Source organism: Hemiscyllium ocellatum, chromosome 15 (genome assembly GCF_020745735.1).
Source record: "Hemiscyllium ocellatum isolate sHemOce1 chromosome 15, sHemOce1.pat.X.cur, whole genome shotgun sequence".
Taxonomy (NCBI): Eukaryota; Metazoa; Chordata; class Chondrichthyes; order Orectolobiformes; family Hemiscylliidae; genus Hemiscyllium; species Hemiscyllium ocellatum.
Window position 1 is genome coordinate 31,337,545 of NC_083415.1, and position 26,357 is coordinate 31,363,901.

Genomic DNA, 26,357 nt, shown 5'->3' on the forward strand with positions numbered 1-26,357 from the left:
CATCGAGGGCCGAAGGGCCTGTACTGCGCTGTATCCTTCTATGTTCTATGTTCTACGTTCTATCTTTCCTCTCCTTTCAAGGAAGACTAGCTTGAGATACTTTTGACAGTGAATTAGTGTTCTCTGAAAGGAATGCTTATTTTATGAATCATTCTCTTCTTGTATTGCAGAAAGTAAATGGGATTCTAGAAAGCCCTACTGGTACAGGAAAAACACTTTGTCTTTTGTGTGCTTCTTTGGCCTGGAGGAATCATATAAGAGACAGTATTTCAGCAAGTAAAATATCCCGTCATTTAAATGGGCAAGAACTTTTTGATGGTCGATCTCTGTCTTCATGGGGCAGTGCATCTGTAGATGCTGATTCAGGTAAAATCAACTTTTGTCATTTTTTTTCCCTTGTTCCATCAATTGTCCGTTTTCCTGTCACCAGTGATTCATATTAGAGTCCTGTTCTGAAAGCCCTGATCCCCCTCTATCTTCTAACAAAATATCAATGGTTGCTTTGGCCATCATAAAATGGGATGCAACAAAAATGATCCACTTTTGACAAACCTGATGAGCGGAAATGTTGATTCCAATGAGATTTATGAAACATGGCTGCAGATTAGAACCCTGAATGCTTTGTTGTTCTCCCTAGACCTGGTGCATTGTTACGAGTTGCAATGCTGCCACTAATGCATCTGTTCTAGCTTGAGAACAAATCTGGAAAATTCATCAAAATATTTTTGCTACCTACCTTGATGAGCTAATTGAATAAACACCCAACACTGTATTATCTAGTTGGAAAAAGTCTATATTGCTAACCAATTACCACTCCTGATGCAATATCTTAATTTAAGGAGTTTTTAAAACTTCACCAAAGGATGTACTAAAATTAGATATGTTTTGTGTATGAATCATGAGTATTAATGAGCGGCATGGGGGCTCAGTCGTTAGCACTGCTGCCTCAACACCAGGGATTTGAGTTTGATTTCAATCTTGGGTGCCTGTCTGTGTGGAGTTTGCATATCCTCCCTGTGTTTGCGTGGCTTTCCATTGGGTGCTCCAGCTTCCTCCCACAGTTCAAAGATGTGCAGGTTAGGTGGATTGGCTGTACTAAATTGCTCTGTAGTGTTGAGGGATGTGCAGGTTGGGTGGGTAGATGTCGCGAGACAGGAGTGGAGTTGGATGTTCTGCAGAGTGTTGGGGCAGACTCAATGGTCTAATGGCTTCTTTCCATGCTGTAGGGATACTATGATTTAATAATGTGTTGTCAATACCCTATTCCTGAGCTTAAAGTAAAAGTTAACCAGGATTCCTTTCTTCTATGACTACTAGACGAATGGATATGTTGATGCCAGATAGGCTTTGCTCTTTAATGGTTAAGTGCTGTGTAAACACAAAAGAAACTTTATTGTGCTGAGGTATCAGAGACTCACTGCTGCTTCTAGAACTCTTTAATATGTGTTAACTTGCTTAGAGGCAAAAGATGAGGATGCAAATGTGTTTTTATAATATTAAAATAAATCACTTTTTACCATAAATTAACTCAGAAATTTAACTGTGCCTGAGTATTATGTAAGGAAACAAAATCCAATGTAAAATAAAATTGGATTTAAAAGCCTTTCATTTACTTTTTTCAAGCATGTGAAATCCCTGCAGTATATGTTCAGATATCCTAAATTTGAGTTACTTTCAGGCCTCCAATGGCCTTAAATAGCTTTCTTCCCATTGATCTGGAACATTATCACAGTTTAGGCAAGGAATAACTCCAAAAACAAGCAATTACAATTATTTGGTCAGCAGACTGAAGGTATCTGCATCGTACTGTTCAGTAAAACTCTATGACATGAAAAGTACTGTGTCACTGTTATGTATAGGTAGTTCTGAGATAAGCACACGTTTCAGTAGTGTGAGTTGGCTATAATGACGCTGAAGAATTAGGGAAGGGTCTTTTGGAGACCTTTGCATAGCACGATTCCAGTGGGGATTGGTTCGTGTGCTTCGTTCTCTGTGTGCGCCGGTGTGTGTGCCAAAGTCTCTGCGCTGTTCTGCGAACATGCTGGTGCCTGTGCTGAAGTCTCTGCGCCATTCTGCCCATGTGCCAATTTCAGCTGCTGACAGAGCCACATTCTGTGAGAGGTACTGTACAGAGAGCAGCTTTCTTACATTTTTAAATGTACTGTGTTAAATTTACTTTCTGTTTCATTAAAAAGTATGATTTCAGGTTTCATTCAGGCTGTGCTGTACTTGTGTTAGACTTTTGGGTGATTTTTTTTGTTATATTTTGTTGGCTTGCCCCTAACCCCACTTTTCCCCTCGGTCCCATTATTTCTATTAAGCAGTTCTCTATTAAGTGAGGTTTCACTGGAATGCAACTACAGTATTAGAACATAGAACATAGAAAAATACAGCGCAGTACAGGCCCTTCGGCCTTCGATGTTGCGCCGATCCAAGCCCACCTAACCTACACTAGCCCACTATCCTCCATATGCCTATCCAATGCCCGTTTAAATGCCCATAAAGCGGGAGAGTCCACCACTGTTACTGGTAGGGCATTCCATGAACTCACGACTGGCTGAGTCAAGAATCTACCCCTAACATCAGTCCTATACCTACCACCCCTTAATTTAAAGCTATGCCCCCTCGTAATATCTGACTCCATACATGGAAAAAGGTTCTCATGGTCAACCCTATCTAAACCCCTAATCATCTTGTACACCTCTATTGTCACCCCTAAACCTTCTTTTCTCCAATGAAAACAGCCCCAAGTGCCTCAGCCTTTCCTCATGATCTTCCTACCATACCAGGCAACATCCTGGTAAACCTCCTCTGCACCCATTCCAGTGCCTCCACATCCTTCCTATAGTATGGTGACCAAAACTGCACACAATACTCCAGATGCGGCCGCACCAGAGTCTTATACAACTGCAACATGACCTCAGGACTCCAGAACTCAATTCCTCTACCAATAAAAGCCAGTACACCATATGCCTTCTTCACAGCACTATTTATCTGGGTGGCAACTTTCAGAGATCTGTGTACATGGACACCAAGATTTCCCACTTTATGGGCATTTAAATGGGCATTGGATAGGCATATGGAGGATAGTGGGCTAGTGTAGGTTAGGTGGGCTTGGATCGGCGCAACATCGAGGGCCGAAGGGCCTGTACTGCGCTGTATTTTTCTATGTTCTATGTTCTAATACTGTAGTTGCATTCCAGTGAAACCTCACTTAATAGAGAACTGCTTAACAGAAATAATGGGACCGAGGGGAAAAGTGGGGTTAGGGGCAAGCCAACAAAATATAACAAAAAAAGTACCCAAGTTGGGTACTTGGACACTACCAAGTATCCAACCATTAGCCCAGTACTCCATCTTGTTACTCTTACCAAAGTGAATCACTTCACACTTAGCCACATTGAACTCCATTTGCCACCTTTCTGCCCAGCTCTGCAGCTTATCTATATCCCGCTGTAACCTGCCACATCCTTCCTCACTGTCAACAACTCCACTGACTTTCGTATCATCAGCAAACTTGCTCACCCAACCTTCTAGCCCCTCCTCCAGGTCATTTATAAAAATGACAAACAGCAACGGTCCCAAAACGGATCCTTGCGGAGCACCGCTGGTAACTGCACTCCAAGATGAACCTTTACCATCAACTACTACCCACTGTCGTCTTCCAGCCAGCCAATTCCTAATCCAAACCTCCAACTCCCCCTCAATGCCATACCTCCGTATTTTTTGCAGTAGCCTACCATGGGGAACCTTATCAAACGCCTTACTAAAATCCATATACACCACATCAACCGCTTTACCCTCATCCACCTCCTTGGTCACCTTCTCAAAGAACTCAATAAGGTTTGTGAGGCACGACCTGCCCTTCACAAAACCATGCTGACTATCCTTGATCACATTATTCCTATCCAGATGTTCATAAATCCTATCCCTTACAATTCTCTTTAAGACTTTGCCCACAACAGAGGTAAGACTCACCGGCCTATAGTTACTAGGGTTATCCCTACTCCCCTTCTTGAACAGGGGAACCACATTTACTATCCTCCAGTCTTCTGGCACTATTCCTTTAGACAACGAGGACATAAAAATCAAGGCCAATGGCTCTGCAATCTCCTCCCTTGCTTCCCAGAGAATCCTAGGATAAATGCCATCAGGCCCAGGGGACTTATCTATTTTCACCCTTTCCAGAATTTCCAACACCTCTTCCCTACATACCTCAAAGCCATCCATTCTAATTAATTGTGACTCAAAATTCACATCGGCTACAATGTCCTGTTCCTGAGTGAATACTGACAAAAAGTATTCATTCAGTGTCTCCCCAATTTCTTCAGCCTACACACGCAACTATTTTGGGAGAACTACCCATACAGTAGAATTTAAATAATATTTGGGTTTTCGTGCATTCCAAAAGTGAAATACTTGTGTTCAGCTTTGCTTTTGTTTAAGTTATAACTCGAAAATGTGATGAAAAAAGAGTGAATAATTTAATAAACAATAGTGATTATGTTGAAATGTTCATTTTTATGATAAATTAACAAAGTAACAAACCAAAGGTTTTACTAAACCTTTGACTAAGACACAAGATTTTGTTAAATAGGACCTTTAAAGAGAGCTATATTGACACATTTATAGGATGACTTCAAATAAAGCGATATAACTTATGATCTGGAATGAAAACAAAAGTGCTGCATAAACTTAGCAGCTCCAGACACAGACACACAGTCAGCACCTCATTTTCTATTTGGGGACTTTACAGTCGCTGGACTCTGTTCCATTTTGATACTCCCCAAACCCTCACCCAGTATATATCTCGGTTTTCATGGTTTTGCTTTCAGTCAGAGCTCATGCTTATTTTCTTTCTTTCACCAATCTATGTCCTTGGTGTCTTCTCTACAAGCACTGCCACTCCCTTAACCTTGTGTTCTCTGACTGCTTGGATCTCCAACCTCCCTTAACCTTTCCCTGATATAGTCTTCGGTCCCAATAGTTCCCCTACCCCCCATGAAAGCTGTGACTTTTCCACCGCTCTCTCTCCAGTTTCAAAGAAGAGTCATTGAACTCAATATTTTAATTCTGTTTTTCTCTCCACATAATTTTGTTTTGCTGTCAGACCTGCTTAGATTCTTTAGCACTTTGTTCTTATTTCAGATCTCCAGCATCAGTAGTACAGTATATTGCTTTTATGTTAGTTGATCTGGAAATTGTTTCTTAATGGAAGTGAGTTTAGGGTTAGTTTATTCAACATTTACTAAGTATTGCTTATTTTATACTTGTGAAATCTTTTAGATTATATGTGCAAAGATCTTATAACTTCTCGTACAAAGTTTGGATCTTGTGTCACTTCCAAAGTATCTTTGCCCAGTTTTGGAAGCCTTTGTGAGAAAGTGTCTTGCCAGCTGTCAAAATGTGAGCCATGAATAGTTTGGCCTTGAAGAGAATGTAAGAACCACTTACATTTATATATTGCTCTGAAAGTAACGAAGCATTCAAAAATGATTTGTGGAACACCAATCAAATAACATTTAATAGAAGCTATATTAGGAGATATTAATGTGGTTGACCAAAAGATTGGCTAAAGAGGGAATAAATTGTATATTCCAGATCATTGGCAGCTAAAGGGACTGTTACCAGTGGTGGAGCAATAATAGTTGGGGATAAACAAGAGGCTAGAATTGGAGTAGCACATGGTTCTTGATGCCTCATTCTACTTGGGTTACTATTTTATTCACCTTGCACATCAAGTTCCTATTTGAGACATAGGCCATCGTTTACTCCTCCCTTCTTTGAAACCAGTGCATCAAGTGTCCCTCAGTTTTGACAAAAGCCTCATGCTGGAATGATAACCATTTTTGTTGTAATTTTCTACACACTTGTGTGCACCCAATATCAAAGTGCCACTTGTGCTGTGCAAAGCTCAGCTTTTTAAATTAGGTTAGTGTGCCCTTCCACATCCAACAAAATTCTACATTCTGTTAATAATTGTATTAGACTTACAGTTAACATCTCCTTTTGTCTCTTCATTGCAAATCTGGAAATTGCAAATTTCTGATTGACTGGTCTGTCTGCGCCAATGTGTTTCAAAGTTTTGCCAGTTCTGGTTTCATTAGTGTTTCGACCTCGTTGCTAATTTGTGTTGTTACATGAGTCAATGACTCATTTTTTATTTTTTACTGATGTGTTAATATTGTTTGAATGTTTCCACTCAGCAAGTTACAGTGATATCCCAAAGATCATTTATGCATCAAGGACACATTCACAACTCTCACAAGTTATTAATGAGCTAAGGAACACAGCATACAGGTACGATACTTATTTTGGAGTGGTTCAGTTAATCTTCTGTCTTTTTCTGAACTTTACTGACCATGCCCATTAAACCAAAGTGAGTGAACTAGTACTAGATTTTAGTCACATACTGGAGTGAGAAAATGTTATGTAAATAATTTTACTGGATGTTCGTTCATTGGCAGTTGTGCATATAGTGCCTTTTATTTTGTGATAGCAAACATGACTCATGTTTTTGGTCAGATCCTCGATGCCTGGATCAAATCCTGATTTGACCTGCAGAAAACAGACATTCAGAACCAATTTTCTCTGAATTGCCTAATTAGTGAAGAGAAGAAGTGTCACTGTGCAATTATGGGTGCTGAGCAGACCCTCTAATTGGCTGGATCATCAAGAGAGGAGGAGCCTACAGGCAGCTTGTAAAATTCCTCTGGCAAAAAGGCCTGAGGGTGGGATGGTAGTGGCACATTAGCGTGCCACTAGCAGTGTGATCTTTCATGCCCATCTGCCTCCATTAATTTTGCCCTTTAGTTGTGAACTTTCAAAACTTTCCCATGTCAGAATAACTTGCATTAAATGTTAGTTTATTATAAAGAAAATACAAACTCTGAGTTTTTGAATTCTCTGACACTAAACTTTCAGCAATCTGACATTCTGAGTTTCTAGTTTAACTACTAGTTATAATACCATTTTCATACCAAATGACCAATATGAAGTGGTTTTGGTTATGTTGTAGGAGGGTGTTACTGTAAAGTATTCTGTATCTGAAAGCTTAAGGGTAATGTTTATATTCTAACGTTTTTGAGGAAATAGGGTCTTAAAGACATAAAGATTGATAAATTTCCAGTTACATTGCAGTCAGTGCAGCAAGAGCACAGCAGGTCAGGCAGCATCCGGGGAGCAGGAGAGTCAACATTTCGGGCATAAGCAGGAAGTTTGGGGGGGAAGCTGAGATAAATAGGGTGGGCTAGGGGAAGGTAGCTGGGAAAGTGATAGGTGGATACAGGTGGGGGTTGATTGTGATTGTGATAGGTTGATGGGGAGTATGGAGTGGATAGGTGGGAAGGAAAATGGACAGGTCAAGAGGACAGTGATGAGTTGGGGAGTTAGATCTGGGATGAGGTAGGGGGTGGGGAGATGTGGAAACTACTGAAGACGGCTTGGCGGAGACCTACAAGCCCACCGTTTCTTCCTCTCCCGCTGACCCAACCAGTACCCCTCCACTGACACACTCATTTGATCGGTGGAACTGGTCTTCACACTCTTAAACTCCTCCTTTGAGTCATCCCACTTCCTTAGACCAAAGGAGTAGCAATGGGCACCTGCATGGGCCCCAGCTACGTTTGCCTCTTCGTTGGATATGTGAAACAGTCCATCTTCTGTTATACCGATTCCATTGCTCACATTTTCCTCCATAACGTTGATGACTGTATCGGCACCACCTCGTGCTCCCATGAAGAGGTTGAACAGTCCATGAGAAGTTCACCAACTTCATGAACACCTTCCACCTTGACCTTAAGTTCACTTGGAGCATTTCTGACACCTCCTTCCCTTCCCATTCGTGGACCTCTCTGACTTTATCACAGGCAACCAACTCAACATGGATATCTTGTCAAACCGACTGACTCCCACAGCTACCTTTCCACCCAACTAATCTCTGGATACAGTGCATTATCCTCCGTCATTTCCACCAACTACAGTCAGACCCCACCACCGGAGAGATATTTCTCTACCCATCCCTATCTGCATTGTGTAGAGATCATTCCCTCCATGACTCCCTTGTTAATTTCATGCCCCCACCCTCCACACCCAGCACCTTTCCTGCTGCTACGTGAGGTGTAACACCTGTGTCCACACCTCCCCCCTCACCTCTGCCCCAACCAATCTTTTCACATCTGGCAGAGATTTTCCTGCACATCTACCCATCTCATCTATTTTGTCCGTTGCTCCTAATGTGGTGTCCTCTACATTGGAAACAGGACGCCAACTCGTGGAGTGCTTCAGGGAACATCTCTGGGACACTCGCATCAAACAACCCCACCTCCCTGTGGCTGACTGCTCCAACTCCCCCTCTAATGCCCCCAAGGACATGCAAGTCCTGGGTCTTCTCCACTGAGGATGGACCTGTCCCACCTGTCCATCTTCTCACTTATCCGCTCTGCCCACCCCACTTATCGATCACAGTTACTGCAAAGCTGCATCCACCTATCGCCTGTCTTCCCAGCTACCTTTACACCCCCCCCCGCCCCCCCCAGGCCCACGCCTATCCCCCCACTCTTATTTATCTCTCAGCTTCCCTTCAGTCTCACCATTCCTGATGAAGGGCTTATGCCCAAAAGGTCCAGTCTCCTGTTCCTCAGATGCTGCCTGACCTGCTGTGCTTTTCCAGTGCAACAATTTTCGACTCTGACTCTCCAGCATCTGAAGTCCTCATTTTCTCCTAGCCTGTGCAGCAAGCCAGCTTTAATTTGTTAAGATTTTCTTGTTTGTTGATTTTCATGTTACAATCTGTGTGATGAAGTTTAAGATTATGTTGGATGATATTTGGCATTTATTGGGCAATTGAATCAATTAATTTTAGAGTCATAGAAATGTACAGCATGGAAACAGTCCCTTCTGTCCAACTCATCCGTGCCGACCAGATATCCCAAATTAATGTAGTCCCATTTGCCAGCACTTGGCCCATATCCCTCCAAACCCTTCCTATTCATGTACCCATCCAGATGCCTTTTAAATGTAATTGTACCAGCCTCCACCACCTCCTCTGGCAGTTCTTTCCACACACTCGCCACCCTTTGCATGAAAAGATTGCCCCTTAAGTCACTTTTAAATCTTTCCCCTCTCACAGTAAATCTATGCACTCTAGTTCTGGACTCCCCAACCCAGGGAAAAGACTTTGTCTGTTTACTCTATCCTGACTTGAATTGTGGAACTGTTTCTAATCTATGTTCATGTTTTCACTTTGTTTAGAATTACAGTTTGAATATTTGCAAATGTTCTGTGATGAGAAATATAAATTAGAATTTAATGACCAAATCATTTTGTTGTCACTTTTCATTCCCTTTCCTGTGTAGACCGAAGGTGTGTGTTCTTGGTTCAAGAGAACAGTTGTGTATCCACCCTGAAGTAATGAAACAGGAAAGCAATCATGTGAAGGTAAAAAAAAAACTTTCTGAACTGTATTTAAATTATTTTCCTTGTGTTCCTTTGCATTTTTTCCTTCATCTGCTTTGCTTCTGCAGATGCAAGGAGGATCCAACTGTTATGTGACTCAATAAGATGCTTTAATTAGAAGGAGTGAGAAAGCAAGCAAATAATTTTCTAAGTATCATTTAAGACGATAGCAGTACATTTGTTTATTGAATGTTTTCATGTGAATCAGAAATAATTCAAGTAATTGCTAACAATATATAGTTTGAAAATTTTATCCAGAATTACAAGGAGTGCTAACCATTTTTTCTGTCTAGTGTATTATGGCCAGATATCATTCTTTTGAAGCCAATTAACTGATAAACTTTATTCTTATTGGAAAAATGCAGGAAACATGGTGGAATAATGTTCCTAACTCTGTAGTTATGCAATTTCATACAAGTATTTTTTTGTGTTTTACATATTATTGTTAAATTTAGGAGAAAGGTAAAAATCACACAACACCAGGTTGTAGTCCAACAAGTTTAATTGGAAGCATTAGCTTTCGATGCGCCGCTCCTTCAACAGGTGGCTGTCTGCTCAGAAAGCTAGTGCCTCCAATTAAACCTGTTGGACTATAACCTGATGTTGTGTGATTTTTAACTTTGTCCACCTCAGTCCAACGCCGGCATTTCCAAATCAAAATTTGGAAAAGTCTCGTTAGGACCTGAGGGTCAATGTTGTTTTCTAGAACTGATGTCAGTCGTGGTGTTGGAGTACCTGAAATCCCTCTGCACGTTTCAATGGCAACTAATTGCATTTCCTTGCTATTGATCATTGAGTACTTTTTTTGTTCCAACTTCGTGCACTTACAATTTATAATTTGGCCGCATTTATAATGATGCCAAACTGGTTGAGTATCAACCCACAAATCCTATGCCAATGGTAGTTTGTGAAGAGTTGGAGAGGTACCTAATCAGCTGTGTGATGGAAAGCAAGTTGGACCTGCTACCATCACTTGCAATGTCCATAACCAGTACATGTAGATTGCTTAAGATAGCAGATTTTGGACATTAATTTAAACAAAAGGACAATGATTTAAAATAATGTGTTCATTTTCTTTGCTGCCCAGCCCAGAGATGCGTTTTTAGTATTTTGCTACTAAGGCTGGCTTCCTTTAGCAAATTGGATTTCAGCAAAATTGGTCTGCAAATCTTTCAGTTTCTTATCATTTAACTAATTTCAGTGCTTTTGCAGAGGAGAGCTGGGAGTGAAAAGCAGCCAGAACTGGGACTCAAATTTGAGCTCCACAGTGAGGAGTCTAGCATTTTGATTTAGCTAATGATTCTCTTTTCCTGTTCTATTTCAAGTTGGTGATACAGTAATAAGCATCAAGGACCCCTGATGGCTTGGTGAATATTTGATCCATTCCCATCAAGAGGTTCATCAAATTGTATCCAGCTGTGTGTCAATTTAGTAGCTTTTAACTGACACAGCTGCTGGATTGTAATAATTGAGCTTGTAATTATGTTAGGGAAACTACGTTCATGGAAATTTAATGGAATTTTCAAATGCTTTTGTGGAAAAGAAATTGCTAGATCCTAACACTCAAAAGTGTGCTCAAGACATTATTGTTGTGCTCAGAATGTATCACCTTGAGATTTGATTGTTTTTTTTTCTTTCAGATCCACATGTGTCGAGCAAAAACATCCACCCGGACTTGCCACTTCTATAACAATGTTGAGGGTAAGAACTGAATACTTGAGTTCTATTGAAAACAACAGATGCTGGAGATCACAACATGTCAGACAGCGTCCATGGAGAGAGAGCAAGACAACTTTTTGATGCCTCTGATGAAGAGTAAATGTGAAGTGTGGAGGGGACGACATGCAATGGTTTTGGGGGAGGGGGGGGGGTATCCTCACCTTTTATCCCACCAGCCTCCCCATTCTCAATGGATCGTTCTCTGTTATTTCAGACAACTCCAGCAGAATGCCACCAGACACATCTGCCCCTCACTTCCCCTATCTGCATTTCACAGGGATTGTTCCGTCTGGGACACCCCAGTGCATTCTCCAACCACCAACACCACCCCTCTGGCTCTCCCTGGCACCTGCCCATGTAACCATAGAAGGTGCAATACCTGCCCCTTCACCTCCTCCCTGCTCACCATCCAAGGACCTAAACAGTCTTTCCAGGTGTAGCAGCATTTCACCTGTACCTCCTCCAATCTTGTGTATTGTATTCACTGCACCCAATGTGGCGCATTCTACATTGGAGAAACTGAACACAGACTGGGTGACTGTTTTGCGAAACACCTCTAGTCCGTACAGAAGCATGATCCTGACCTTCCTGTGGGCTAGTCATTTAAACACAGCATCCTGCTTGCATGCCCACATGTCTGTCCTCAGCCTACTGCATTGCTTCAGCAAATCACAGTGCATCTCATCTTCAGTTTAGGCACTTTACAGCCTTCTGAGTTCAACTCCTTCAAATTGTGAACTATTTATTCACCCTTTTTTAGCTTATTATCATGTTCTTTGTCCAGGGGGACTGTCTGTCCTTTCAAGCCTGGCAGGAGACATGTCATTGTTCTGCCATGCTCACATAGCATTTACTTAATCTGAACTATCAATATCTTTTTTCCACTTGCACCCTATACCTACTAACCCCCAGACTCCCAACAACACCCCTCTGACCCCCTCAAACTATAGCATAAATGCTGTCCCCTCCACACTTCATTTCAGCACTGATGATAAGTCATCTAGACTTGAAACATTAGCTTGCTCTCTCTCTCTCTCTCTCTCTCTCTCTCTCTCTCTCTCTCTCTCTCTCTCCATGGGTGTTGTGTGACCCACTGTTTTCTCCAGCATTTGTTGTTTTCAGTACAGATTCCAGCATCTGTAGTAATTTTCTCCTACTTCAGCTGTATTGCTGAAATTGTGCTTTCTCTGTTATAAGAAGTATTCCTATCCAGTTTAACACTCGGTTGCTACTTCAGGTCAAGTTTGGAGCAGAAACCCAACATGCTGTTCGACTTTCAGCATACCTAGATTTCTTATATTAAGTCTGTTATTAGCTCGGATTCTTCAACTCTATAATTTTACTGCTATTTCCTTTTTCTTGCTTCCTGAGTCGGGTTTTTTAAAAAGAAAAATCCAAACCATTATGATCCAGGATCTCAATTTCTTTTGTGCTTCTTTACTTGTTACTATAGCCTATGAATTACAACACATCATGAATCCTCTCCTGTAGTCAGGATCATAATTAGTCCAGTCTTGTAACATAAAGCCAGGCCTTGTATCGCCTGCATTGTGGTCAACTCCAGAACATGTTATTCTTTAGAATGTTTTTGGGATTGTTTCTACGAACCCCGAATCTAGGCTACCTTCACCCATCTTCGAGGAGAAAGTGAGGACTGGAGATCGGAGCTGAAAATGTGTTGCTGGAAAAGCGCAGCAGGTCAGACAGCATCCAAGGAACAGGAGATTCGACGTTTCGGGCATAAGCACTCCTTCTGGAATCTGATTCCCGAAGAAGGGCTTATGCCCAAAACATCGAATCTCCTGTTCCTTGGATACTGTTTGACCTGCTGCGCTTTTCCAGCAACACATTTTCAGCTACCTTCACCCATCTGACTTTTCCAATCTGTTGGTAGACCTAAATTTCCCATAATAATCATGTACCTTCCTGACAAATTCTCAATATTGCTTTCTTTATGCTGCAGTTATTCCTGTTAGGGAGCATGTGTACCACTTCCACCAGTGATTTCTTGCCTTCATATTTCTCATTTTTACCCAAACTGTTTTCACTTCTTGGTTTCCTGAGCTTAGTTATCACTTTCTATTGTGCTGATATCAAATTAACAGAGCAACCCAGCCACCTTTTCTGAGTTCGATGTCATTCCCAAATGTCCTGTATTCTCCAATGTTCAGGTTCCAATCTGTGACAACTTGCAGCAAAGTCTCTCATGGCTAAGGACGTGGTGGAGGCTGGTATAATCACAACATTTAAAAGGCTTCTGGATGGGTGTATGAATAAATAGGAAGGGTTTAGGAGGATATGGACCAAATGCTGCCAGATTTAAATTAGGATACCTGGTCAGCATGGATAAGTTGAACCAAAGGGTCTGTTTCCATGTTGTACATCTGTATGACCATTCTTATCATTTCTGTTTGCAAACTCTATTCATCTGATCCAAATGCTATGTGTATTCAGATGCAGAGACTTAAATTTCATGTTTTTATTATTTTTGTAGATTCTAGTCTTATCTGTTGATTTACTCTTTGACCTGAACACTCCAACCTTTCCTGTCACAGTCTGTTTATCATTTCCTTATTAATACCTGTCTTGATTCTACTCTTTGATCTGCCGTATTTTATTTCTTGGCTCTATTGATAGTTCAAAGTCCTCTTGTATAGTTATAGAACTGGAAGGAGCACTAGCCTCAGCATGGTTCAGATGGAGACTGTCCTGTCAGTACAAATCTTTCTTTCCTCATTACTAGTGTAAGTGTTCTCAAATTGGAACACAGGTCTCCCACACTCGTCTTTGAGCTGCATATTCATCCTATTGATCTGATTTGCCCTTCGCGAATTTCCTTGTGGCTTAATAATCCAAATTTGGCACCTATTGACTATGCTTCTTTGTCCTATCTGTGCCATTGATACCTACGTGGACCATGATGACCGGATGCCCCTCCTGTCAGTGCATGTTCTTGAGTAGATGTCCTGAACCTCAACACTGGGTAGGCAGCACAGCCACCTGGACTCAGATTCTTCATTGCAGTCAGTAGTGTTAATCCCCCTCACTATACTGTATCCTACTACCATTAGATTCCTTGTTGGTCCACTGACTTGAACGGTTTACGGTATCACAGTGCCATGATCAAATCACTCATCCAATCTAAAGCCATCTTTCCTACCAACAAGCTTTGTCTATATTACTAAGACATCCTGCAATACAATTAAACTTTCCAATCATAAATTATAGTCTGTCCTTGGCTAGAAGTAAATTAACTTAGAGTCATAGAGATGTACAGCATGGAAACAGACCCTTCGGTCCAACCCGTCCATGCCGACCAGATATCCCAACCCAATCTAGTCCCACCTGTCAGCACTTGGCCCATATCCTTCCAAACCTTTCCTATTCATATACCCATCCAAATGCCTCTTACATGTTGCAATTGTACCAGCCTCCACCACATCCTCTGGCAGCTCGAGTGATCTTGCCAGTTGTGATCACCTACAATTTGATGCCTTGCTGTTTCTGCAGTTGAATACAATTGATAATTTCCATAGGCAGGCTGTTAATGGGGTTCTGTACCAATTAGTTTCCTTTTCCAAAGGAAACTGTCATAGTATTAATTTGTGAAACCTTCTACTCTTATAGAAGATATTTATTTCTATCATGTTAAACCTTGTTTTCTAGTGTTTTATTAGTTTTTTGGGGGGAAAATCAGAATAAATTTTGATTTTATATTTAGCAGAACATTTCCAGGTGAACAGCATTCCTGCTGCATAATGGATGCAACTGGTAATTAAATGTAATTTACTGGCAGCATTTTCTGTGACACTTGTCAGTATTATTCTGTGGGAAAACCAAGTCAAATCTTTTCTGCCCTTCACATATAAATGCAACTCAACCATTAGTAAGTATCACCCATCTAAAAGCATTTCCGATGTGTTTTTATTGCAGTCGTGAATGTATTCACACGTTGCTGCTTTACTAAAATTGGAAATATTGCAAACACTCAAAGTTGGGCAGCATTTGTGCAGAGAAGAGACAACCAATGGGTGTTTTAATGCAACTAGATCAAGAGAAGTGGATTCTATATGTTCTAGAAAACACCCTGAGAATTCCTAAGAGAGGTCTTAAGTGGAATGATGTCATGGATCATCTTGGTCAATCAGTAAATGAAGACATTAAAGAAACAAATGAGCAGCATTTACAGGAGCAATAAAAGGTCATGTGCACAAGAAAGGAAATGAAGTTACTTGTGGGGGAAAATCTCCATTATTTTTTATAATAATTAATATTCATCTGAGGTATTCTGATGGGAATAAGATAGTGTGAATGCGTGAAGTAAGTAGTAGTAGATTAAGAAATGAGAAAGGTTCAATAACACAAACCCTCAAAGGGGAAAAAAATGCATTCTAGAGATTTTGAAATATTTGGCCTTTTCTCTTTGATCCAATCCTCGTCAGACCTGTTCCATTTCCCATCACCCTTCCTCTCGGCCTATTCCTTTCTTGCTACCTCTTCACGGTTCCCTCAACATTTATGATAAGACCGAGAGAGTGGTGCTCGAAAAGCACAGCAGGTCAGGCAGCATCTGTGGAGTAGGACAATTGACGTTTCAGGCATAGGCCTTCATCAGGAATGTGCTTTTCCAGCACCACAATCTCAACTCTAATCTCCAGCATCTGCAGTCTTCACTTTCTCCTCGTTATGATCAGACCCCTTTACCTTCACCTTATTCTCCCTAACCTCCAATTATGATAGGTAATCTGCATTTGTCACAATTCTGATGTGATTTTGCCACCCTCCATATCCGCCCTTGCAGCCTGATTTTCTTTTACTGGCATGTTCTTATGCAAATACTGGACATACAACACCTACCCATTCAATTCCTGCACTCCACTTGCCAAATCCCAAACATGCCTTGATGGGGAGCAATTTATGTTCTCCAGCTACTATGCTCTATATTTTACTGCACATTGTGAGCAGATACACAGGAGATGAGCATGTTGTTGAGGGTGTAACTTCCAGTTACAGGGTTGACAACTATCTCTGCATATTCATCTAAATTCACTGCCAATCTGGCCTTACTGCCTTTGAACCATCTCTTGATAATTCTTGGTAGAATCATTACTAAATATGCTAAACCTCTGGTTTTAATATGATCTGTTTAATTTCAGACTTTAATTCTCACTTGCACTTTACTATATTACATGTCAGTGTTTCTGAAAATGTTCTTACTATAATTTGATTCCTATGCCTTTTCTTTTAAAAATGCCATGAAACCTCTGTGGGGTTGTGGCTGTCCTTGACTTCAGCATTATCGCTATTAAATTACTAGATAAGGAAAGGTGGAAAAGGAAGAGGCCATTCATTCCCTTGAGCCTTTGCTGCTATTCAGTTAAACCATAGCAGGTCTGTCACTTCAATTAATTCACTTGCTTTAGTTTAATAATCCCCTGAAAACCTTTCTCAATGAACATCTACAGATATCAGTTAAAATGTCTACTGACCAAACTTGAGGATTTTAAATACCTTTTACTAGAAAAAGCACTTTCTTATTTTAGCCCTAAATGTTAATTGTGTTATTTAAAGATTGCCTCCATCCCCAAGTTCAGGATTCTCCAACACTGGAGATCATTTCTCTTTATTTATCCTTGTTGAATTCTTTGCTCACGACAACTACCTCAATTCAATCGCTTCTCAACCTTCTGTTCTCAAAAGACTGGAACCAACCTATGCAACCAGTCCTCAATTTAACACTTCTAAGCCCAGACGTTCTGGTGAATCTGTATGCTCTTTAAGTATAATATATTCCTCTGAGTGACAGTGTCGTATACTGAATACAAGGCTTCAGGTAGGATCTGGCCAAAGTTCGTGCAGGAACTATAGTACCATTATTCTCCCCACAGTATTCCAGCTCTTAAAGATAAAATTGAGTATACAATGAAAGGCCAGGTAACAAAGGAAGCTTTAATGAATTTGCAAATTGTATTGTTTAAAAAAATTATTTTTGCTTAAATCCAAAACTGACAATATTTTATTGCTTAGATTTAATTGACCAGTTGAAAATATGATGAAACAGCACATGTAGAGAAAATTTTGTTAAATAGGTCAAATGTGAAACAGAATATTAATGGACTGAAGACGAAATTAACGTATCATGTTTAGAAATCTCTATTTGTACATTGAATTGTCTAATCATTATCAACCAGTTAAGTGTTAATTTGAAACTAGCTGCAAGCTTTTTTTCCATTTGTGTCTTGTTTGTGTAATTTCATTCATAGTTTGCTTAGAATCCCGACAATTTTGTGTCAAGATGCACAGTCGTTTTGTGCGACAATATCAATTTATTGAAAATAAGGCAAAGTACTTTCTCACATTCAATTTATCTTAAGAATCAAAGATCTATTAGTTGCTAGTTGCCTATTGTCTGTTAAATGGCAGTAACGTTATTGTAATGATGGGTTTCTCAGACTTTATTTCTTATTTCAGAAAAGAGCACAGAAAAGGAATTTACGCAGGCCATTCTTGATGTGGAAGATCTTGTTAAAAGTGGCAACAAACACAGGTATGATTTGTCAATGGCAGCAGATATTTTCAGAAGATATTCCTTTTCAAAAATGTTTCTCTGAATACAAAGGGTATTGCTTGGGGGGCCTCTTTAATATATTGAGAAGAGGTTGGTAGGTGAGGCAAAATCTATTGTCCTTGGGGAGGGGGAGAAGAAATGTGAAAAGACCATGGTTTATATTTCCTTCTCGTTATCCTGTTGGATATATCCATGTCTCACATGGAACACATGAAATGTATATGAGTAGAATTTTCCATTTTAAAGTTGAAGCATGGTATTGAACATATTGGCTGGTGTGAGCTTGGTGAATCATATGTTTCTCATGTGATTCTCCCTTACCAGCACAAACGATATATTGTACAATTTACTTGGTGAGTCTGTTTGGCTTGTCAGATGGAGAGGGAATGTCCGGCTCTGGAAGCTGAACATCAGTTCAGATTGCTGCATACGAGGAACACCCACTCGTCTGTGGCGGTCACAGCACAGAAGCTCAGAAACAACTGCTGAGAAATCTAAGATGGCTCCAAGCTGTACTGCTGCCCTGCTGACCTTGCTGGATGACACTACCGAAAGAAGACCTGTCCCCTCTCTATGTGGACCACATTAGGAGAGCATTACGTCAGACCTGTTCAGTCTTGCTGGAGATCACACATTAATGCCACTGGCTCCCACAATTGCAGTGCAGACAAATAGCCAAAATCCGTGCCACCTCCTCTCTGTTAGCTCTTACTTGCTCGGGATAAGTCTAACTCTGGCACTGCACAGGCGTCTCACAAAGTCTGCCGGCCTCAGTATCGCACGTATGATGTGCATTCAAGGGCTCACACCCACCTCATGCCAGCCAAATTACCAGCCCTTCCTGTGCTGTGCACTTCCCAGTCAGTAAGAATACCTCACCAGATGGAATGGAGTGCTTGCTGAATATAAAGATCCTCATCCCCTTCGAGGATAGGGCCATCTAGCTTGCTGGGGAAGATTGGGAGCATTCCTCTGGTGATGTAGAGACCCCAATAGGACAGCAACCATTAAATATTATTGTGCTGTGCTCCTTTTCGATGTGCAATACACAAGGCAATTGTATTGTTCTGCAGAAGCTATTCAGCATCTGCACCACCTGATTCTTTCTCCTTTTCTGCAGGCACTGGCGGCACTTGAGCCTTCCTACTACAAAAGAGACCTGAGCCAATGCCCCTGTATGTCAGCACTGCCTCAAGAGGAACACTGTGAACCTCTGAGTGTGCAATGGTGAAGTGTTCCCCGGGACACCCTTCTAGCATACAGATGTTCATCTCACTAGGTTCTCTATCTAGATTAGACTTTGCGCCACAATCCTGTGATTGTTTGGAATATACTGCATGGCACTACTTAACTGCCTCAGGCTTCGAAACCAAACCTTCACACTCAGTCTATAATGGCCGTCATGGACTTGTGGATAGCTTTGTGGCAGTTTGAGGAATTCATAGAGGTGTCATCTTCCAGATGTGGAAGACAGACCCTTGCAGGCCCAGCAAACACCTTTTGTATAGACTGAGGAGCTTTTAAAAAGAAGCTGGCACTTGAGTATGGTCCAGGATGAATAAATCACAGCAGGTCCTGGATATCTCCTACAGATCTGCAGTTGTGGACACCAGTGAATTATATACTAAGGGAGTGGAATCCTTTTCTGTTTAGGACACTGCTGACGGCAATGTAGTTGCAATTAATTTCACCGTGCTTCTGCAGGAAACCAGTGATGGCTGAGAATCCTAATGTCGTCACTGCCTAGCTCCATATGTCAAGGGGAAAGGAGATAAATCCATGGACTCTTGCGAAGAGACCATCAGTGGCATTCCAGATGCAGTTAGGTGATAAAGATTGAAATGCTACAGAGGTCCACCTGAAAAGAATCCATTGGCCAGCTTCTCTGTTTAGGGTGACCAGGCTGGGATTGCAAGTCTTTGTCCAGCAGCTGATGTGACATGATTGTTTGGGACATCCTGAGTCTGCACTAGTTCTGTAGTTTGCACATAAACATGTCGATCCTGATCAGCGCAAAAGCTCTCCTCTGGTGGCAGCTGTCATTGTTTACAGCTGCAGTTGTCTGTGGTGTCTTCTGTGATTGTTCCTCTGTAGTTTGTAGGACCTCGAAGAGGTCATTCTAGTAGCTCTGCCTTTATTTGTTAATTTGCAGCAAATCTGTGAAAATAGTAAGAGAAAGTACGCAACCTTAATAAAAGGACCTTACAGCACTGACATCTTCCCCATGACACTCCAGGTTATACCACGAGACCTGGGCAAGGCCCCAAAAAGTGTGCACTCCATTTGATTCTACATTGCTGTCTGTGCTATGAGACTGACCTTTTTATAGGAAACATTAAAACTCTGACAAAATTTGGGTGTGGGTATGCCATTCAGCCTCTGAAGCCTGCCCCACCATTCTGTAAGATTCTGGCTGATCTGCTTCAGTCCTTCACACCTTCTTTCATGTCACCTCCTCATAGCTCTCAACACCTTTATTTCAGAGGTCTGCCTTCTTCCTCTTCAAATATTTTCAGTGCTCCAGCCCTCATAGCTCTCTGGGGTAGACCATTCCAGTCATTCAGTACCTTCTAGGAGAAGAAAGTCCTCTGCATCTCAGTTTGGACTATAGTCCGCCCCACCCGGAAATACTGGAAACCTCTTCTCCACATCAACCCAGTCAACCCTTCTCAGTATCTTTTGTATATTTCAATAAGATCACCCTTCATTCTTTTAAACTCAAATGAATAAAAACCCATCTTGTTTACTTGATTCTTGAAAAGTCAACGCTTCATTCCAGGAATCAGCCCTTTTTGAACAGCCTCCAATTCCAGTACTGTATATCCTTTCTTAAATATAACCACCAAAACTGTATGTAGTACTCCCAGTGGAGCCTCATCAACACCATGTACAGTTGTAACAAGACTTCCCTATTTTTAAACACCAAAGTTCCAAATGCTCTCTTAGTTACCTGCTGCACCTACATTCTAACATTTTGTGTTTTAGCACAAAAACACTCAGATTTCTTAGTGATGCACTTTTTTGGAATCTCTCCTCATTTAAGTAACTGTCTGAGCAAAGTGCAAGACATCACACTTTCTTACATTACACTCCTTCTGCCAAGTTTTTGCTGACTCACTCAAAACTATCTGTATCCCCATGCAGAATCCTTGCATTTTCATGGCAGCATGCTCTTCAACCTATTTCTGTATTGTCAGCAGGTTTGGATACATTATTCTCTGTCCCTTTGTCCAAGTCATTAATGTAGTTGGTATCTGATTGAGATAGCTTGTGATACTCAACCAGTTATGTCTTTGCAACCTGAAAAAAAATCTTGACACTCTGACTTCTATGTGTTAACTAATCCTCAATTCAGGTTATTGCATTAGCCCAAAAACTGAGCTCCTGTCTTTGCGAGAACCATTTTTGTGGCATGTTATGGAATATCTTCTTGAAAATCCATATACATTATAACAACCCATTCCACTTCATCTACTCTGCTTGTTACATCTTCAAACAATTCCAACAAACTTGTCAAGCATGTCTGTGTAAAGCTTTTCTGAATGTCCTGCAAATTTTTCCTTAATAATGGATTCTAGCATTTTTCTAATAACAGATGTTAGGCTAACTGACCCTGTAGTTTCCTGCTTGCTAGCTTCCTCCCTTCTTGAATAAAGGTATCACATTAATGGTTTTCCATTCTGCTCGATCCCTCCCCAAATCCTAGGAGTTCTGGAATATTTCAACCTATGCCTCCATTATCTGTGCAGCCACTTCCTTTAAAACCCCTGGCTATAGACCACCAGGTTCTCACAATGTTTCTCCCTTTAATTCCATTCATTTATCATTTTTCATTTGTACTTGTGGTAGAGACCATTATAGGGTTTTTCCTTTCACTTGCACCTTGCTTAGCTGATATAGAACATCGAACAGTACAGCACAAGAACAGGCCCTTCAGCATACCGTGTCTGTACCAAACATGATACGATTCAGAATTAATCCCATCTGCCAGCAAGTGGTCTGTATCTCTCTATTCTCTGCCTGTTCATGTGTCTAAATGTCTCTTAAACATTGTATTTTATCTGCTTCTACACCTACCCTAGCAACACATTCCAAAAATCTACTACCCTCTGTTTTTAAAACAAAACAGATTTCCTCACACATCTCCTTTTAAACGTTCCATCTCTCACCTTAAACCTATGGTCATTAGTATTTGACAGTTCCACCCTCAGAAAGAGACTTCGAATCCTATCCACGCCGCTCATAATTTTATATACTTCGATGAGGTTGCCCTTCAGCCTCTTTAGCGTAAACAATCTGCAGGCAATATTCTGGTAAACCTCTTCTGTACTCTTCTGTACTCTCTCCATCCTTCATTTAGTGCAATGACCAGAACTGTACACAGTACTCCAAATGTGAACTAACTAAATTTTTATATAGCTACAGCTTTACTTGCCAACTTTATAGTTAATGCGGGTTCAAGAGTGTGGTGCTGGAAAAGTACAGCAGGTCAGGCAGCATCCGAGGAGCAGGAGAAGCAATGTTTTTCGGCATAGACCCTGCATCAGGAAGGGCTTATGCCCGAAACGTCAATTCTCCTGCACCTCGGATGCTGCCTGATCTGCTGTGCTTTTCCAGCACCACGCTCTTGACTCTGATTTCCAGCGTTTTCTCCTTTGTAGTTAATGCCCCAGGCAAATGTGTGTACTTTTCTTTACCATATCCACTTGTATTGCCATGTTTGGGGAGCTTGGGGTAGATGAGTTATTGAGTGAATGTGCCTTGCTCCATTGACTCTTGTTGTCCTGAGTGATCACAAGATCCCAATTTGGGCACAACGTGGTCTCAATCAGTTCTTTATGGGAGCAGTTCAGAATTGGATGTTCTGAGAAAGGAAAAGATATTTGATTTAATTCTAATCAACCTGTTCAGAAATATTTTCATACATATTGGGACAGTTGAGATTTGAACCTGGGTTACCTGTTCCAAAAATAGGGGCACTACCACTCTGCCAGATTGACACACCACTGTGTGATAGTTGGGACTTTTAAAAATAAATATTCATTCAGGAGATGTTGGGTTTGCTGGCTGAGCCATCCCTAATTGTCCTTGAGAAAATGGTGGTGTGCTCACTCCTTGGACTACTGCAGTTCATCTGGGACAGGTGCACGCACAGTTCCATTAGAGAGGGAACTCCAGGATCTTGACTCAGTGATACTGGAAGAAAAGTGATGTATTTCCACAACAGGACAGTGAGTGGCTTGGAGGGAAAATTGCAGGTGGTAGTGTTCCCATGTGTCTGCTGCTTCTGTCCTTCTGCATGGTAGTGGTCGAGATTTTGGTAAGTGCTGTCTAAGGACCCTTGATCAATTTTCTGTTCTGCATTTGTAAATGCTGTGTTCTGCTGTTACTGATGAGGTTTAGGTGAATATTCGGATGTGGTGTCAATCAAATGGGCTGCTTTGTCCTGGATGGTGTCAAGTCTCTTGTGTTATTACAGCTTCAGTTGCCAAGGCCAAATGGGGAGTATTCCATCACATTACTGTACTTTGAAGATAGTGGATGGGCTTTCGGAAGTCAGGAAATGAATTACTTTAACCTCTGATCTGCTGTTGTAGCCACAGTATTAATATGGCTGGTCCAGTTTAGTTAGTCCTGATGAAGGATCTTTCCTTAGACGTCAACTCTTCTGATGCTGCTTGACGTGCTGTGCTTTTTCCAGCTCCACATTTTATCAATTTTGACTTTCCAGCATCTGCAGTCCTCACTGCCTCTCAGTTTAGTATCTGGTCAGTGGTAACCTCCTGAGAGATTGATTAACAAAGGATTCAGTGATGGTAATCCCACTAACTTCCAAGGGTGATTAGTCATTGTCTGGCGCATCCTCGGCTCCCACACCACCACGATTTTTAGGACCACACCGACCTCTCCACTAACTTGCTAATCTCATCTCACCACCTAACTTGGTTCCCCATTAGAAAATATCTTGAATAATTCCCCAACATTTTTATCACTCTTTCTCAGTCACTGAATGTAAGGCAGCCAATCCCCAAAATTCAACTGACTGTACCCTTGACTGTGCTGTGAACTGATAATTGAAACCTTCAGGTTTTGCATGACCCCCCCCCCACTCCAACCAACCATGGGTCATCTTTCAGGGCTTCCCCCCCCCCCCCCCCCCAAAAAAAAAGCTGGTTTGACAATAGACACTCACCAACAATAGGCTGGTGAGGCCCAGTTTGGTTTTGCTTGATTGCCAGCATTGACCCCATGACCCAAGAATGCGATCAGTGGACTTTGACAATAATGATCCTCATGGGTATAGTCAGCATAGGAATGTGAGTGGGAAATCATTTTGTTGAACTTGTTGGTGTAAGCAGAGGATGTTTCTTAGAGAATTCATGGAGAAAAGTTGGCAGGTGTAATATACTTGGATTTTCATTCTCTACAAAAGATTGATAAGCAAACTTATTACCTATCCCATGTCTTTTAATGTACTGGTAAAGGTTAGAAAATGTTTAAACGGCAGAAACCAGAGGAAATGGGTCATTCTCTTGACAGGTTGTGACTCATGGCGTACCACAAGGATCAGTTCTTGAGACCTCCTGCTGTTTGCAATATATATTAATGATGTGAATATGGTGACCAATTGTAATGTTTCCATGTCTGTGGATGATACAAAGCTAAGTTGCAATTTGTCTCTGAGGAAGATGCAAAGTAGATTCCAGGACATTTGGAAAGATTTAGTAAGTGGGCATGAGTATGGCAGATGAAATGTTATCCACTTTTTTTGTGTTAACAGCAGATGTGCAGAGAATTTCATAATGTTTAGAATTTGAGAAGGGTAGTTGTATAAAAGGACCTGGGTGTCCTCATCAATAAGTCCCTGAAGGTGAATACGTAGGTGCAGTTGGCTATTTATTTGTTCGTGGGATGTGGGCATTGCTGACTGGCCAGCATTTTTTTATTGTGCTCTCTAATTGTTGTGAACAATTAAGAGACGGCCTGTGGGTCTCGAGTCACATGTAGGCTGGACCAGGTAAGGATGGCAGATTTTCTTCCCTAAAGGACATTCATGAATCAGACGAGTTTTTACAACAATTGACGGTCGTTGAATGGTCACCGTTAGGCCAGCTCTTTATTCCAGATCTTGTTATAATTTCACAGTTCACATCTGCCATAATGAGACTCACAACCATGTCCCCAGAGCATTAGCTTGGGTTTTTGGATTGCTGGTAACTATGCCAGTCTAATTATCACGGTGCCACTGCTTCCAACATTGGTAGGATTTTGGTTGTAATGGAATGATTGTTGTAGGACTGTGCTCTGTTCTGTTTGGAAGAATATTATTGCCATAGATGGAATGTAATAAAGCTTCACCAGCATTGACCTTGGGATGATTGGGCTGTCGTGAGAAGTGACATTGGGGAATCTCAGCCTGTATTCTCTACAGTTTCAAAAAATGAGGGGTTTTTTTTTGAAACCTACACACTAAAGGGTAGATGCATGTATGATATTTACCTGGGTTGAGAGTCTAGAGCTAGGGGACGTTATTTAAAAATAAAGGGGAAGCCATTTAGGATAGAGCTGGAGAATTTTTTGATCTCCTGGTTGTGAATCTTTGGAACTCTGTATCCAAGAGGATTGTGAAGCTCATTTATTGAGTTTATTTAAAATAGAGAATGACAGTTTTCTACATACAGTGACCTAAAAGGTTATTGGAAAAAGGCATTGAAGTGGATGAACAGTTCTGATCGTATTGAATAGTGGAACATGCTCACCAGCTGAATGGCCTACTGCTGATCTGGTATTCCAATTCCCAGATGGAAATGACACAGAAACCCAGATTTGTGTTGGCCCAATTTTCTGACTGACTGGAGTCCACCCTTGCTCTGCTCAGCATGCCTCACCTTTCTCTTTAAACATTGTTGTTCTCTTCTGTTATAACACGGTGGTGAACCCTTCTGTTAATTAAACCAAACACGAAGAAAAACTCACCTGGCCTCATAATCTGTTAAAATATGAGTGACCAAAAACTCCCAGATTCCAATATTTAAAGAAAATAATGTACATTTATTCTTTAACTCTAAAAGTGAACGTTAAACAACAATTATTCACAACTACAAGGCCCATTTCTTTTAACTGTTTATTATCTGCCTCCAACTGTATAACAATATACTGTTCCAATAAAACACTTAGTAAAATTACATCAACTTAATTTCAAAACCATACAGCAGCTGTCGTCATTGGTATCTGTCTGTGTCTGGCTGAAGATCTCCCTGGGTTGTCTTCTTTCTTTTTACTGTGAAGGTGTTTCATATGAAAAGGTACTTTTTCATAGAGAGTGATTCAATGTTTTGGGACTCTCACTCACTCTCACTCTCTCTCTCTCTCACTCACTCACTCACTCTCACTCACTCTCTCTCTCTCTCTCTCTCTCTCTCTCTCTCTCTCACATTGGCAGTTGTTCTATCTGAATTTCAAAATGTCTGCCTTTTTTTATACCCCCAAAATCAGATAGTCTCATTGGTTCGAGGTTGGCAAATCAATAAATTCAAAGTCTGTTGGGTTTTAGTATCCTGGGGTATAATTTAAACTGGTGACATTCAAATTGTTGTCAAAACAGCAACCAAAT

At 41.1% G+C, this 26,357-nt stretch overlaps 1 protein-coding gene across 4 annotated transcripts in view; it reads left to right on the forward strand.

Moving 5' to 3' along the window:
- Nucleotides 1-26,357, forward strand: part of rtel1 (regulator of telomere elongation helicase 1) — a 143,906-nt gene that overhangs the window by 6,293 nt on the left and 111,256 nt on the right. For all 4 annotated transcript variants that reach the window (XM_060836336.1, XM_060836337.1, XM_060836340.1 and 1 more), the window contains exons 3-7: nucleotides 171-366; nucleotides 6,207-6,300; nucleotides 9,357-9,438; nucleotides 11,097-11,157; nucleotides 17,647-17,722. In XM_060836336.1, coding sequence (XP_060692319.1) covers nucleotides 171-366; nucleotides 6,207-6,300; nucleotides 9,357-9,438; nucleotides 11,097-11,157; nucleotides 17,647-17,722 — 509 coding nt within the window. The remainder of the gene's footprint in view (nucleotides 1-170; nucleotides 367-6,206; nucleotides 6,301-9,356; nucleotides 9,439-11,096; nucleotides 11,158-17,646; nucleotides 17,723-26,357) is intronic.